The sequence below is a fragment of the Rhineura floridana genome, chromosome 1 (genome assembly GCF_030035675.1).
Source record: "Rhineura floridana isolate rRhiFlo1 chromosome 1, rRhiFlo1.hap2, whole genome shotgun sequence".
NCBI classification, from domain to species: domain Eukaryota; kingdom Metazoa; phylum Chordata; class Lepidosauria; order Squamata; family Rhineuridae; genus Rhineura; species Rhineura floridana.
Genome location: NC_084480.1, coordinates 188,092,178 through 188,107,849, shown reverse-complemented (window position 1 = coordinate 188,107,849; position 15,672 = coordinate 188,092,178). Strand labels below are relative to the sequence as shown.

Here is a 15,672-nt window from a genome sequence, read left to right as displayed (position 1 = left end):
GAATTCATTGGAGGTTAGGCAGGAAAAAATAGGATCCAGGACTGATTTAGAAGCATCTAACACTCCAATGTTTAGGTATTTATAAGTGTATCCAAATTACCACATACATCACACTAGAGGAAGTGATGAACTTGTTGATTATGAAACCAGTATTTGTTTTCTACCTAGCAATTACAAAAGCATGACCTTAAGGAGAATATGTTGTTCATGGTACTTAGAATCTAAATAAGGTAGATAGGGAAATATGCAATTTAGCAAAACAGTTTCACAAGTACAATGAATGAAGCAAATTTGGCCACAGCTTTTAAAATAGCCTTTGGTGACTTGGAATACTATTTTAGACCCAATATGGAGACACCCAAGGTTCGTATCACTATTGCTCTTCTTCTTTCTTTGCATGATCGCACATAAAGAATTATTTAGGATGGTCACAACCTGTTTCATTTTGGGTAGTCAGTGAAACTCAACTATTTTTTCTGTGATATCGCTAGCAATTTCCAAAAGATACAATTAATGAAGAAGCAGTGGAACTCTTGAGTCCATACATTGAAATGGGGGACTACAACATTGAGACAGCTAAGAGGGTTTGTGGAAACGTGGCTGGTCTTTGCTCATGGACCAAAGCGATGGCTGCCTTTTTTGCTATCAACAAGGAAGTCCTGCCTTTAAAGGTAAGCCCAAATAACATGGCAAGACTGAAACTGGAGTAAAACCAGATCAGCTGTTACGTATGTCTTTGGACACACAGTACAAGACGTTGATTATTTATCTTAATCTTTCTTTCTTTCTTTCTTTCTTTCTTTCTTTCTTTCTTTCTTTCTTTCTTTCTTTCTTTCTTTCTTTCTTTCTTTCTTCAGTTAAGGCTACAGCTTCATATGCAGAAAATTAGTCACAGAATGGCAGAATGGACTGTGCCACTTTCTTAGCACATTCTTAAGTGTTCCTCTGTATCTTTTTGCAACAAGTATAAACTAGCACGGCAGACAGAATGTTGGAATGGAATCCATCTTCCTGATGTGCTGGATTTCTATTTGTAAGGAGTTTTTAAAAAACATTATTATTCCACAGAGGAGCATTAAAAATGTTCTCCACGCAGTCCATTTCATATATAAGTCTGGCTACAGCAGTGCTCGAAAAGTTCATTTTATAAAACAATTAGTTCCAGTTCCGGTTCATTCCCTCCAAAAACGGAATTTGTTATAGTTCCACTTCATCCAGAAAGGAACAAATTCAAATCCAGTTCAATTTACAATTCATTCATGTCGTCCTTGGCATTTTTTTTGCAGCCTTCAGAATTTTGCAAGCTGCTCTGCTATAGTATAAAATATACTTAAGAAGACTAAGAAAACATCAAAACACACACACAGTGTAATGTGAAAAATTGTTTTATTTATTTTCCCCAACAATTATGCTCTTTAGGTTTAAACAGCAGCAACACTTTTCAGATAAAAATAGTAGATGAAACTCTATATATATTTAAATTAAAATTAAATTTGATTACATCAGCCAACATTCCACCACAAAAGGAACTTAGTTTTCACCTCAAAATTATAGGAACTACTTTCAGGCATAATTCAGAGATTTTTTAATTAATTCAGTGAATTAGTTAATCTGAAGTAGTTTATTCCAAGCACTGGGTTACAGTCTCTTGTTTAAAGCAGTGTGGCATCTCAGGATCATTAATACTGTAATACTGTATCAGATGTATTATTATCTCCTTAAACATGCATTTATCCATAGTTACTCTCATCATATGTAGGCAGTTTTACATTCCTTTTTTGTTTTTGTTTCGTTCTTTCAAAAGAGGGGCAAAGAAGAGGTTCTTTTGTCTCTTCTTCAGAAAATGGCTTTGTGTAAGGGATGCAATTCTGCTTAGCATTTATAAAACATGTCCTGTGTGAATTGGTGACTTCTAGGCTAACTTGGCAGTCCAAGAGAACCGTCTGACCACTGCCAATTTAGATCTCCAGAAAGCTCAAGCCGAGTTGGATGCCAAGCAAGCTGAGCTGGATATTGTGCAGGCTGAGTATGAGAAGGCCATGAGGGAGAAACAGGTATGTGGCTGTGCCAATGTGGCATCTCATACAGACAACCATTTACTAGGTGGTAACATTACCATTAGTTTAGTTAAAAGCATTTATAAATGCTTAATGTTTCAAAAATATCTTGTGTCAAACATCTCTAAGCAGTGGGTGCACTTAGTGTGCATACAACCACTTGGTAAAGCTGGTCACCTGGCTTACAGTAGTGGTGCAGAGCCCCCACTCCTAATAGTGCTCACCTGGATGGGGATGGGGCACGATGGCAGCAAAGCTGGGGCTGCACAGGTGCCCTCAACTAATTTCAACCGTTTAAAAAGTGATGGCGTGTAACATTATTATCTACCCATTAAATAAGATGTACAAATTTGTATGCAAGACTAATTGCATGGTGACTCCCTTGCCTTAGAAACACCAATTCTAGTTTTCCTGATGATACATGTTCCCAGATGATGCATAGTGCTGATGAAGATAGTTAACAGTCTTTAAAAAAAAGCAACAACAACAACCAAAAGTAAACAGTAAACAGTAGGAAACAGAATGCTTTCAAGATGTTTCGCCTGGCAGTAGTCATTCCACCTGGCTGTAGCAAAGGAAGAGACAGGAAACAGGGCCACTCCATTGGCTTTGCTGAAAGATGAACTCCATCAGGCTCTTTCCTCTCTCAACTGTCACATGGCACCAACCATTCCATTTGGCTGCAACAGAAGGAGAGGTGGGAAGCAGGGCCCACTCTGTTTGCTTTTCTTGGAGACCTGGGGCTCATCTACATGGGAGCATTTCTTCATAGGAAGACCACTTATTTTACCTTCACTTTTCATTTGCATTGTCTGCACTTCCTGTTCAAAAGTTAGCTGCTAATCGCCTTTTCCCATTCACATAAGCAGGCTTTGTGGGGAGGATTAGTGTCGCTTTTTCCTTGTGGCCCCGCTCTCTAATTATACATTTCCACTCCCTCTGGTTGCTAAGGTTATCAAGCATGCTCAGTCTATTATTCTACAGCTGCAGTAGGTTCCTTTAAAAAAAACCCCGGAAGTGCGAATATCTGTGTTTTCTCTGATAGGATACAGCTGAAATACAAATCTTTGTTTGAGCACTGTTATGCTTTTGCGCACAAGTTAGGAGAAAAAGAAAATAAAGGCACCATTTTCAGCAACCTGAAAAAGGCCAGCAGAATGGAGGAGAGCAACTGCAAGTTGCTTGTCAGACTACATGAAATAAAAGAAACAAAGGGAGGAGGAGGAGATAGTGGGTGTGGAGAGGGGAACGATTGACACACCCATCTAAAAGCATCGGAACAAAGCATCTGCAAGGAGGAGCCCAGCGCAGTGGAGATGGTTTTTCTTCCACTTTTCTATTATCAGTGGATTGGGTTACTACAGATTTACAGGGGGAAAACTGCATGATAGCTTCTGGTTGCTGGTAATGTCATGTGAACCATGCAAATTTAAAGGAGATGTGAGTTGCACCAAATGCACAATAAGCCACTGTGTAGATGAGCCCCCGCTCTGTTTGGTTCCTCCTGAACCTAGACTGTTTCCATTCCAGCTGGTCATATAAAAACTACTATGTAACCTTAAGAATGAATGACTGAGTCTGATTGTTTTCCTTTTTCCTCCTCATCTGTTTTTCTTTTTGTGTCTTGCCTTTTAGAATGTAAACCAGCAGGCAGGGACTGTCTTGTTTTTATAGATCTTATCTAAGCTGCTTTGGGAGCCTTTTTGGCTGAAAAGTGGGGTAAAATGCTTTAAATATATAAATAATCTGAAAAGCTAGGCAAGAATGTCTCTTTGTGTGCAATCTGGATTCATGGTACTATGGCTGACAACTCTGAAATGTCTTTTTGCCAGAACTCTGATGTCAATGAAACCTATATCCCAAGTATATGTAGGGAGTAAATCCAGATGCATCCAAAATGTTTAATTTTAACAAAAGCTATAGACTGTTTATATCAGTGGGGAGTGCATAATTTGCAGTACACCATATACAGAAAAGTTACACTGTTATGGATAGAGTTCAGGCCAAGTTGCTTCTTCCACTCATGTGCTAGTTTTTGCTTTTGGCAGACATTGCTTGAGGATGCAGAACGCTGCAGGCACAAAATGCAGACAGCCTCCAGTCTTATTAGTGGGTTAGCTGGTGAGAAAGAGAGATGGACTGATCAAAGTAAAGAGTTTGCTGCCCAAACAAAAAGACTTGTGGGTAAGGTGAATTTCAGCACTCTGTAAAATTGTCTATGTCTATGTTTCACCAAATATGGACTGGAAGAATGTAATTCGTGTTCCTGTTCTGTAGCTTGGGAAATTTTCCAAGCCTTGTATTAACAACTGGGAGTCCTGCAGTAGCTTGAGTAGAACACAGCTTTGGTGGCATGAATTAGAGCTGACCTTATGTAAGCTCCTATCACAATACACTTGGTAGCCCTCTTAAGTGTCACGGGACTCCAGTATTAAAAACAGCTAACAGGTTAATATAGCTAGTCTTCTGATTTAAATCTGCAATTGTTTTATTTTATTTTGTAAAGTGTTATTCTTTTGGAAAGCAGTGGCTGGCTTCATTGTTAAAGCAACAGGTTTACAGTACTGATCCACTCTCACAGGGCGTGATTAAAGTTCATTTTGCTCTCATTATGAGAGGAGAGCAAGACGCAGCCTCATACACACTCCTCCCCTTCATATCCACTCAGATGTAGAGAAACAACTTTTTTTGAGGGGTGGGAGAGACTTTCTGTGGTCCTGAGAAGTCAGAAATGATGCAGGTCTGTTGCTGAAGCCAAACAGGGTTGCCTCTGAAGCTGCCTGGATGTCCAACTTCTGACCAGCTTCATTGAATGGCACATTGAATGGGCTGAAATGGGACCTATCTGAGGCAGCCTTACAAAACCTCCAAAAGCACCACAGGGTCTTTGATCTTTTGCTTTAATTATGCTTGGCAGTATCCATTTTGTCATTCCCACAATCTAGGCAACAAAAGGGTGATATCCTGCCTCTCCCCTTTCTTTGTTATGCACATCCTGTACATAGTATGTACGAACTGGTGATGATGAGCATGTACATAGGCTGGCATTTTGAATTAATGTAGAATATAAAGGGGGTGGTCTTGTATGTATGTAGCTGAGTAGGCAGCATTGTTAACAGAGAATAGTAAAGCTGCCCTTTTAGTTATATCACAGACAATGCTGATGGTTTCTTGTCCAATAAGGGGTGATGCTTTCTTGTCCAGGGTCCCTGAAATCATGAAGCCAGCCCTTGGGCAATGACCAGAGAAAACCAGACGCAAGCCACTCTGAGCTCTTGGAGGAAGAGTGGGGCATAAGTATAAATAGATATTTGACTCCACTGGGAATGCACGAATCTGTCAGTTTCAGTTCTCTGGCTGGTATTCAGTACTAGTCCTACTCAGAATAGATCCACTGAAATTAATGGACATGATGTGAGGTTCGTTAATTTCAATAGGCCTATTCTGTGTAGGACTTAGTTAAATATATTTTTTTCATTTTTCCAATCTTAAATTTAGTTCTGCACATTTCTGTAGCAATTTGCAATTTTTTAAAAAAAAAAACCCTCATGAACATTTTTAGTGCGAATTTGTCCAGATGAACACATTTTTGTATGCAATGTGGGTAATGCAAACATTTTCTAAAGCAAATTTGTTTTAATACACCAGGCTTAAAGCTGCTATTGCTTCAGTATGAATGCATGTAATGAGAATATAACACTTGCACTGGCCAGAATGCTTATTTTCATCACAAACACCTCTCCTGTGCTTTCTTTTCTGCATGAACAATAATCAGATGTTCCCATAAATAGTGTGAGAGAGGCTGTTTAAATCTTAGTTTCTCATTTTGTTTCCCAGGGACTTTTGTGTTTATATTCACTGCAAGCATGTGCATTTTCTCAACAGTGCTTTGACATCAATACTTCAGCACACCTCAAATGTGATTTCTCTGTTAATTTAGGGGATGTGCTGCTGGCCACAGCCTTTCTGTCCTATTCTGGTCCTTTTAACCAAGAGTTTCGAAATCTGTTGTTAACTGGTTGGCAAAAAGAAATGAAAATCAGAAAAATCCCATTTGGAAATAATCTAAATCTCACAGAGATGCTGATTGATGCCCCCACGATAAGTGAATGGAACCTTCAAGGGCTGCCAAATGATGATCTCTCTATACAGAATGGCATCATTGTCACGAAAGCAGCTCGTTACCCTTTGCTGATTGATCCACAGACTCAAAGCAAGATCTGGATTAAAAACAAGGAAACCATGAATGAACTGCAGGTAAACTAGATTCAATTCTTGCTCATTAGGGTAAGCAGTGATGAAAATGCAACCCATAGTGTACATCACACATTCCAAAATAACAGTTGAATTACGAACATATGAGCCCTACAAATGAATGTGGAAGCATTTGTAAATCAGCAGTAGAAATGTTAGCCCAGAAGCAGCCATTTATTATTGGTTTAAGATAATCGTTCAACAGGCTTCCCCACCCTGTCCTAATGACATATGAGGATAAAGGATCGGCGTCATGGCCCACCAAGATCTGCCAGATTATTTCTAACTTGGGCTTCTCAGTGGCCTATGTGATGACAAAAGGCTAGAGTGGTGCTCATCTGGAAATCACAAGGCATTTTACCTGTGTTGACTTCCAGGCTACTTCCACATTGGTGTCTAATTGTTGTTTTAGCACGCTGTACAAACATTTTACCTCTGGAAAACTGCCCCCATATTTGGCCTTTATCTGTCCATATGGCCTTAACGGGCATATAATCAAATGCTGACTTAATACTCTACAGCTGATGGAGGTTAAGGGCTGATATAATGGCCAGGATGAGCAGATATTGCCCTGCTGGATGTTGAAAGGTAAGGGGCAAAGTTCACTTTTTGCTAGAATGTCCTCTATATTCAGACTTAAGAATTCGATACCTTGTTCCCCTTATTGCTGGTTTCAGAGATAATACCTTTTTAAATGAAATGGTATTTATATTGGTAGGAACAGATTTCTGTGTGGTTTATCAGGTTGCTAAATATGTTAAACTAGCCCTAGAGAGGAGGAAAAGTTGCTATTCCCTCTGGAAATAATTTACGTTCCTAAAGCCATTTAATTAATGCATTCATTTAAATAATCTTTGTACTATTTTTGTATGGTTATATAATTCATTGATCTTATTCTTTTTTTTTAATCTCTGTCTTTTTATGTGCAAATTGTTGTTGTTTTGTGTATACGCAAAAAGCCTGATTGGCTATTGTGCAATAAACTGAATTATACTGTAAATTGGCAACACTATTGGAATAGAAGGCTAACTTTCTTTCTGCATATAATGTACATATAGCATGAAGCAGAGGGCCAAACTTGATGTGACGCTATTCACTTCTTCAGCCCTACCATGCATGATCCCCCCCCCCAAAAAAAACCTTGCTGGTGTGAAGAAGGGGAACTGGATGAAGAGAACAGCATGGAGGGGGATGTGGTGTTTTTTCCTGGTGACCAAACAGCATAATACATGATCAAGATGGTTCTCTTTTCAGATCACTTCTCTAAACCACAAGTATTTTAGAAACCACTTGGAGGATAGCCTTTCTCTTGGGAGGCCACTGTTAATTGAAGATGTTGGCGAAGAGCTGGATCCAGCTTTGGACAACGTATTGGAAAAAAACTTTATCAAAACAGGTTCTATGTACAAGGTGAGGGAAGTGAAGTATCCCCATTTCAAAGAGTGGAGTCCATTGTCAAAATAATGCTAGGCTCCACGTGTTCTAATCACAACCCTGTCTTTGAGCTTAAGTAACTCAATCAAGTAACCAATTATTTAACCTGAACTTTTAACCTGTACATCAATGGTCTTTAATTTTTGCTGTACCAAAGACTACTTGTTCTTCGTGGTCTACCACACTTTCCTACCCTAAGGTAGTTAAATGGGAGAATGCTTTCCACTCTGGAAAAAAGATGCTCTCAATTTTGTTCCATTAGTCATATTTCCATTCTTTCCATTCTTTGTATTTTTTCACTGCAACAAGTTGCACTGTTGAAGATTCAAGCTGCTTTTTAGCTGGAATGTTTACACTGAAAAGTGGGTGACCTCTTCCAGCATGTGGTGTAAACTTGTAAGAGAGTCTCCAGCTCTTCAGCACTTTTTTCTTTTATTTTCACCGTGATCTCAGGATTCAGAAGTCACCTGAAAGAGCACAAGAAACTTCTAGTGATCCACAGATCATTGTTTAGGAACCTTTAGTTTTCAAAAACTGGGAAAAATAGCCCTATGAACTTGCTACTGTGTACTTGTGTTGAGCTGCCTGCTTATCAATTAACAAGGGTTTACACACAAGAAATGTCAAAACTATTTTTTACCATTCTGAATGAGGATTTGAGAGACTATATAGAAATAAATTAGTTTCAGAAACTAACTTATTGCCCTTTGACTTTTGCCCTTCGACTTATGCCAAGACATATCTTTGCGAAGGACTGGTTTTATGTTACCTGGTGGGGAGGGGAAGACAGCATTAGGTATTTAGCATCTTGTTAGTTATGAACTCTTTGCACGACATTTTTTCCTGTGTGCTGCATTAACAAAGGTATAATTACTTCAATGGCAATTGTTCTGAAATATGAAATAGTGCTTTATTTAAGTAAAAAACAATAGAAGCTAGGTGTTGCACCATAAATAACCAGTGGATGTTTGAAAGCGTACAATAAAACTTGTAAGCTTCTAATTCTCTTTTGCTCCTCTAATTGTTTTTGTTAATTAGGTTAAAGTTGGGGATAAAGAGATGGATGTAATGAATGGCTTCAGACTTTATATTACCACCAAGCTTCCAAATCCAGCATATACCCCTGAGATTAGTGCTCGCACCTCTATTATTGATTTTACTGTCACAATGAAGGGTCTCGAAGATCAGCTTCTAGGGAGAGTCATCCTAACAGAAAAACAGGTAGGTAGGAAAAATCTCTGTCAACAGTTCTAGAACTATCCTTCATACATAGTTCTGAAAATCTCTGTCAACAGTTCTAGAACTATCCTTCATACATAGTTCTGTTATTGTTTATTGATGTCATTTTTTCTTCTCTTGCATTGGAAGGATGAGTTTTCCATCTCCTTTTGATGCCATGGAGCCCACAGAAAACAACAGTCTGGTACAATAAGTGAACTACTGAAACAAAATCAACACAATTTAAGAACACTTTCTCATGTACTCTCTTTTCTTCCCTTTGCACCTATTACTTCTGTGGGTTTTTTATATATATATATATTAAAAACTTATGTTATATGTGGACATATGAATCTTTTAATGTGTCGGGGCCATTGTCCACTCTCACCAGCAGTGGCTCTTTAAGGTCTCAGGCAGAGGCCTCTTTCCCATCCCTCCAGCCTGAGATTCATTACCTGATGATACCAGAGGTTGAACTTGGGACCTTCTGCATGCAAAGCATGTTTGAAGGCTTCCTCTGGTCATTTTTCTATGGATACTTCTCAGCTTGTAAAGCCTGAGGATGTGGACAGGATTCTGGGAGAATCAAGAGCTGCTACTTGTTCTCTTGATCCTTGCCCATCCTGGTTAATCAAATCTGCCAGAGTGGGAGTGGTTGCCTGGTTGGCATATTTAGTTAACACCTCCCTAAGGGAAGGTTCTATGCCAACATTGTTGAAGGAAGTTGTGATAAGACTTTTGTTAAAGAAGCCTTTGTTAGACCCTGTGGATCTTAACAACTTCCACCCAGTCTCTAACCTCCCCTTTTTGGGCAAGGTGATTGAGAAGGTAATGGCTGCTCAGCTCCAAGTTTTCCTGGATGAATATCTAAACGAGGGGTGGCCAGACTTGCTTAATGTAAGAGCCACATACGATAAACTTCAGATGTTTGAGAGCCGCAAGACATGAACAAATATTACAGTCACGTTTTTATTGTTACATGCACATTTTGTTACGGAAACATCTAAGAAAAATATGTAAATTTGCACTTCATTAACATAAAATGAGACCGCCAAAATATTTTTATGACACAAACAGACATTGCTACAATTATCAGGCTATTTACTGCTAGTAGAGGTCTTATGAGTCTCCATCTTGGCTGTGAGTTGTTGAAAATCTGGCTGATATGTTGTCAAGGACGGATGAATTAGTTCCGTCAGGTGTTGATTTGTAAGGATAGCATGATGCTTCGACTTCACAAACTTCATTACAGAGTACAGTGATTCACAGCAGTGTGTTATGCTGAAAATTGAGATGAGTCGCACACTGGTTTTCTTCAGTTCAGGATATTTTATTTTTGGAACTTGCTTCCAGAACTCAATTGTAGACTGGGATTTATGGATCATCTTTAGACTCAGGTCCTCCTGTAATTCTATTAGTTCCATTTCCACAGCAGATGATTCTGTAACTAGAGGTTCGAGAATTGGACAACCATCATTGATCACATCAACCATGAATGGATTTACAAGAAAGGCAAAGCAGGGCTTCAGCTTCTGCAAGTCCTCAAACCTGTGTACGAAATTATCAAGCAGTCCTTGTAATTTATCTTTGTATTCTTCCAGTTTGTGGTCTTTTATTTCAATATCAGGGAATGTATTTACTCTCCTTTTGAGATTGGGAAAGTAACTGAAGTTTCTTGACAATATGTCTCTTTGAAAAACTCATTTTATTCTGAAAGCTGAAAATTGTCTGAGTAAGATCAGAAACAATCTTATCCTTCCCCTGGAGTGCCAAGTTGAGAGTTTGTAGATGATTCATTATATCAGTAAGGAACATTAGATCTTGCATCCATTCATCACTTTCCAGTTGAGGATAGAATCTTTTCTTATCTTCAAGAAAAGTAATAATAGGCTCCAACAGATCCACAAACCTACTCAAAACATTGCTGGTTGATAGCCACCTCACAATGCAGTGGAAAGAGACATCACTGGGTTTATCTTCAAGCTCCAGTTCTTCAATAAAATTTTTGAACTGTTGGTGGTCTTCCCATTTAAGTGTATGAAATTGACAATTTCAAGAACCGATTTCATAACATCTTCATACTTGAAGTATCTGGCTGCCAGGTGTTCACGATGAATAATGCAATGAACAGGGAGAAACTCTGGAAAGCTGGGATCACTTTTCATAAATGCAATTAATCCTGCATTTTTCCCACCATTGCAGGTGCTCCATCTGTTGCAACACTGATGAGTTTATCCAGTGGAATATCAGCATTTGTTAAGGCTCTGTCAAGTGCATTTTAATGTCAACCGCACAAGTTGTTTCTTTTAGTGCCACTAAGTCCAACATCTCTTCTTTCACAGTTACATCAGAGGAAACATAACGAACAAATACCGCCAGTTGTGGGTTGTCTTGTAGCTGAACGCAAGGGAATTCTTTAAATCATTTTGCATTTTGCCTGCAACATCAGCACTGATCTAGAGATACGCCTCTCTGTGGTGTGGCGTGAAGCTGGTGTTTGTGCTATTAGTCGCTGAAGTTTTGTGTTATTTGGATCTAACACTGCAACAACTTCAGCTATATTCTTCTTAACAAATTCGCCGTCAGAATATGGGTGTTTAGCACGAGCAATATTCCATGATATAACAAAACTAGCTTCAGTCATATCGGCTTCCTTACTGAATGTTGTCAACAGTGTCTGCTGGCTATGTAGTGATGATTTTAACACAGTTAACTTGTTTTTCCGTAATTCTGATTTAGGTGGATAATCAGACAAAAAGTTTTCGTGATTTGTTTCGTAGTGGCGTTTCAAGTTACTGGCTTTGTAATGACTGAGAGAAACATTGCAGATAAGACACAAAGGTTTACCCAGAGCTTGGAAAAGTTACTTTTTTGAACTACAACTCCCATCAGCCCAATCCAGTGGCCATGCTGGCTGGGCCTGATGGGAGTTGTAGTTCAAAAAAGTAACTTTTCCAAGCTCTGGGTTTACCTCCTTTAAGGGTGAATGCAAAATCTTCCTCCCACTCTAGCTTAAAATTTCTGTTTTCATCTTCATACTTTCGCTTCTTACAATTTGATGACGCCATCCTCCTTCACAAAATTTTCAGACACTTCTAAAAAAATTAAAGGCAAACTGGGAGCTGGAACCGGGAATTGACCCTCTTTCACTCTGTACTGATTTGCATTTGGTCTGGTCCCCTTTCATTCAAATGGGACACCTTCCTTTATGGGATCATAGAAGGATTTTGCTTCACCATCACACATTTAATGATAAGAGAAATGCATGGGCCTCAGCACCTCCCTCAGGGAATGAGCATCCATGGGTGCTGGATTTTTTAAATACAGTTTCCACTCTCTGTTTGTCAGGTTTTCTCCCTGTTGCCCCCAAATCAGTGCTGAATAGTCCACTTTGTTTTGAAGCAACTGAGCCTCTGCTCTATTAATTTTAAACCCTGGTTCTTGAATAATTTCCAGAACCATTCTAGTCATTTGTTAACCATTTCTGGGTCTGCTCCATGTACAAGGATATCACCCACATCACTCATCACCTAGGAGTATTCTTCTCCACGGGCGCCTCAGATATCCCCGCGCGGGAACCGCTTTTTTTACTTCAGCGGAGAAAAGGCGCGAAAGAGTGAGGAGAGCCCAAGCGGCTGCGGCGGTACTAGAGATGAAGCAGGGAGGTGGCTCTGGAGCACTGCTACTGCCCTCACGGTACCCCTTCAGCCATTGGTGCTTCCCTGGAAGCAGCATGTGGCGAGGGCGCTGCTGGTGCTGCGTCAACACAGTCTCTCTCGCGCAGCCTGCCTGCCCACCCGCCCACCTGCCCTGCCTCAGAGCGGAGGGAAAGTGGCAGCTGCAACGCCAGCACCAGCATCACCATCACCGGCCCTGGGTTTGTTTCATCAAGGATGGCGGATATAATTTCCCATTACTGGCAAGTGATGGGTTGCACCTCACAAGAACTGGGAGAAATGTGTTTGGCCACAGCATGGAGAACTTCATCAGGAGAGCTTTAAACTGAATCCTCATGGGGAGGGAGATGTAAACTTGGTGGTGCCAACTAACAAAGTCTTGTGCATAGTAAGAGGAACTGAGGGAACAGCTCTAATGGGGCCCAGTAATAGTCTCCATAAAAATGTAGGAAGGAAGCCAGGCTGTAAATCACATTGTCTTCAATGTCTGTGTACAAATGCCCAGAGTATGGGAAACAAACAGGATGAACTTGAACTCTTAATACAGAAGAGTAAGTATGGCTTGATAGGTAAAACTGAAACTTGATGGGATGACTCCCATGACTGGAATACAGCAGTTGAAGGATATAACTTGTTCAAAAAGAACAGAAGAAATAGAAAGGGAGGTGGAGTCATGCAATATGTTAAAAATATATATCCCTGCACAGAAATACAGGATAGTAAACTTGGTAGCTCCACCGAGAATATCTGGATTAAAATAAATGGGGCAAGGAATAATGGAACATTGTGGTTGGAGTCTATTACCGACCACCCCATCAAGGAGAAGACAAGGACGAAACTTTTGCAAAGCAAATTGTCAGTATTTCAAGGAGGCAAGATATAGTAGTAATGGTAGCAATTACCCCGATATCTGTTGGGAGACAAATTCTGCCAAACATGGCCCCTCCAAGAAATTCCTGACTTGTGTTGGAGATAACTTTCTCCTACAGAAAGTGGAGGAAGGAACTAGAGGATCAGCTATCCGTGACTTGATTCTAACCAACAGAGATGACTTGGTGGATGAAGTGGCACTTATAGGAACTCTAGGGGAAAGTGACCACACTACATTTGAGTTCTTGATTTCTATCTACTGCTAAACTGTTCCTTGCCAAAAAGGTTGATTTTTACAAAGGTCTCCCAAAGTATTTTTCTTCTGATACCAGAATCCTACTTCCCCCTCAGATTCTACTCAATAAGGCCTGAAGAAGGATGCCTGTCACAAGGGCTTCCCTTTTACATTGTACTTTCAACATCTCATCCCATCTATCTTTATTAACCATGGGAGACTAAGGCCATACCAACTAAACCAGTTTAACTACTATATTATGTCTTAAACTGGTCATTGTGTCCCAGCGACATTTCTGCATGTGTTAAGGCCAAACTATGACATTATCTGTGTCTTTGCATTTAATTTGCCTGTTTTTAAAATGTAAATTAGCAGCTCATGCTGGAGGAGTTGGATAATTACTGGGATCTTAGCTTCCCCTGCTATGGTCCTGATGAAAATCACTACTTTAAAGCTTGTATTGGGAGAAAATTGCTTATTGATGTCACAGATGATTTCCTTCCAATGCAAATTGCAACTTCCAAAATGTGATTTTTTTTCCATCAGGACCACTGCAAGGGAGGGAGAAGTTAAACTCCCTCTTCCTGCCTGCTAAATTTCCTTAATTATCACCGGCCTGTGCAACTATAAGAGGTAACACCCATGAATGAGGATTACATAGGATAATAATGATTTCATAAGGTAACACAGGACAACCCCCCCTCCCCAATACCTTCATTAATGCTTTGGACCACTGTTTTGCAGTTGATAATTAGGGAGCCTGTCCAGCCAGAAAAAGTTCTTTGTTGACACTTTGCTAAAGAGCTTATCATTTTTGGAAATTTGTGTAATAGGCTGCATCTGTGCTTCCATTTTTAATACTTTAAGTATCTTAATTAGCAGGTTATGTTATGCGATGGTATCTAACATGTCCACATTAAAATGGGAACATCTTCTGTAATGATGTTTGGAATGTTGTAGCAGAATGGTAGTCCATGTTACTTGTGAAAATTATTAATTTTATTTATTTATTTATTTCCTGCCCTTCTTCCCAGTAGGAGCCCAGGGCAGCAATTGCTGCTATTGTCTAGAAAAAGCAAAACTCATAGACATATGATCACATGTGGGACTTCGCAATTACACCCGTTTGTATTCTGGAGACATCTTGTCTCTGCAACCTTTTCATCTTGAAATGGAAACTAATTAAAACAAATGAAATGAGCAAATGTTCTCTCATTTCTTTCTGGATTACCTTTTTATCCTTTGCTTCAAAGATATTTGCATTTTTAATGTTCAGATTTCCTATCCTAATTCTCATAAATTACTTTCACAATTCCCAATTACATTTCCTTTTGATTCTACAGATTATACATGCCATAGGCTATCTTCCATGCAGGAAGATTTTTAGCTCGTTATGGTGAAGTCACATCCTACAGAATTAAACCCACTTTTGAATTCAATGCAAATTAACTTTTTGGTGGCACTAACAATATGAATTTAATCATTCCTGTCTGTACAACAGTTGGATCTATTGTGTTGTTTTAAGCAAGCAAAAATATTATGCAGCATAACATGTTGCTTATAAGATTGCTCCCTGCAGTGTGGCAGGGAAAACTCCATTTTGTCAGTGGTGCTGATATACTGCCACTGCACCATCTAGTTTGTCTGACTAGTAAAGTGTTTGCTATGGATTCTACTGTGTCCAGAAACTGCTAGAATTAGGAATGGCAACACATTTAATTCCAGATGGAGTTTGAGTTGGATTCTTGGGTTCTGTATGCAAGTGGATCAATATCTGGAACTGAAATCAGACCCACCAATTTCCAGTGGGTTTTGTTTTAGAAATAGCATGTGACGTAAGCTCTGGTTTGATCTGAGGTTTTGAAATGGTCTCATTGCATGTCACATGGCCTCTGCCTTGTTGAAGAGTTGAAGAACTCCTTGACAG

At 39.5% G+C, this 15,672-nt stretch overlaps 1 protein-coding gene across 7 annotated transcripts in view; it reads left to right on the top strand.

The window, feature by feature from the left end:
• The window catches only part of DNAH5 (dynein axonemal heavy chain 5), a 196,844-nt gene that overhangs the window by 148,441 nt on the left and 32,731 nt on the right, over positions 1–15,672 (top strand). For 6 of the 7 annotated variants that reach the window (XM_061589366.1, XM_061589341.1, XM_061589331.1 and 3 more), the window contains 6 exons: positions 492–671; positions 1,917–2,054; positions 4,106–4,241; positions 5,998–6,314; positions 7,566–7,721; positions 8,784–8,966. In XM_061589366.1, coding sequence (XP_061445350.1) covers positions 492–671; positions 1,917–2,054; positions 4,106–4,241; positions 5,998–6,314; positions 7,566–7,721; positions 8,784–8,966 — 1,110 coding nt within the window. Of the gene's footprint in view, positions 1–491; positions 672–1,916; positions 2,055–4,105; positions 4,242–5,997; positions 6,315–7,565; positions 7,722–8,783; positions 8,967–9,113; positions 9,258–15,672 lie in introns of those variants that run through there. The other variant, XM_061589358.1, reaches the window with a different exon arrangement.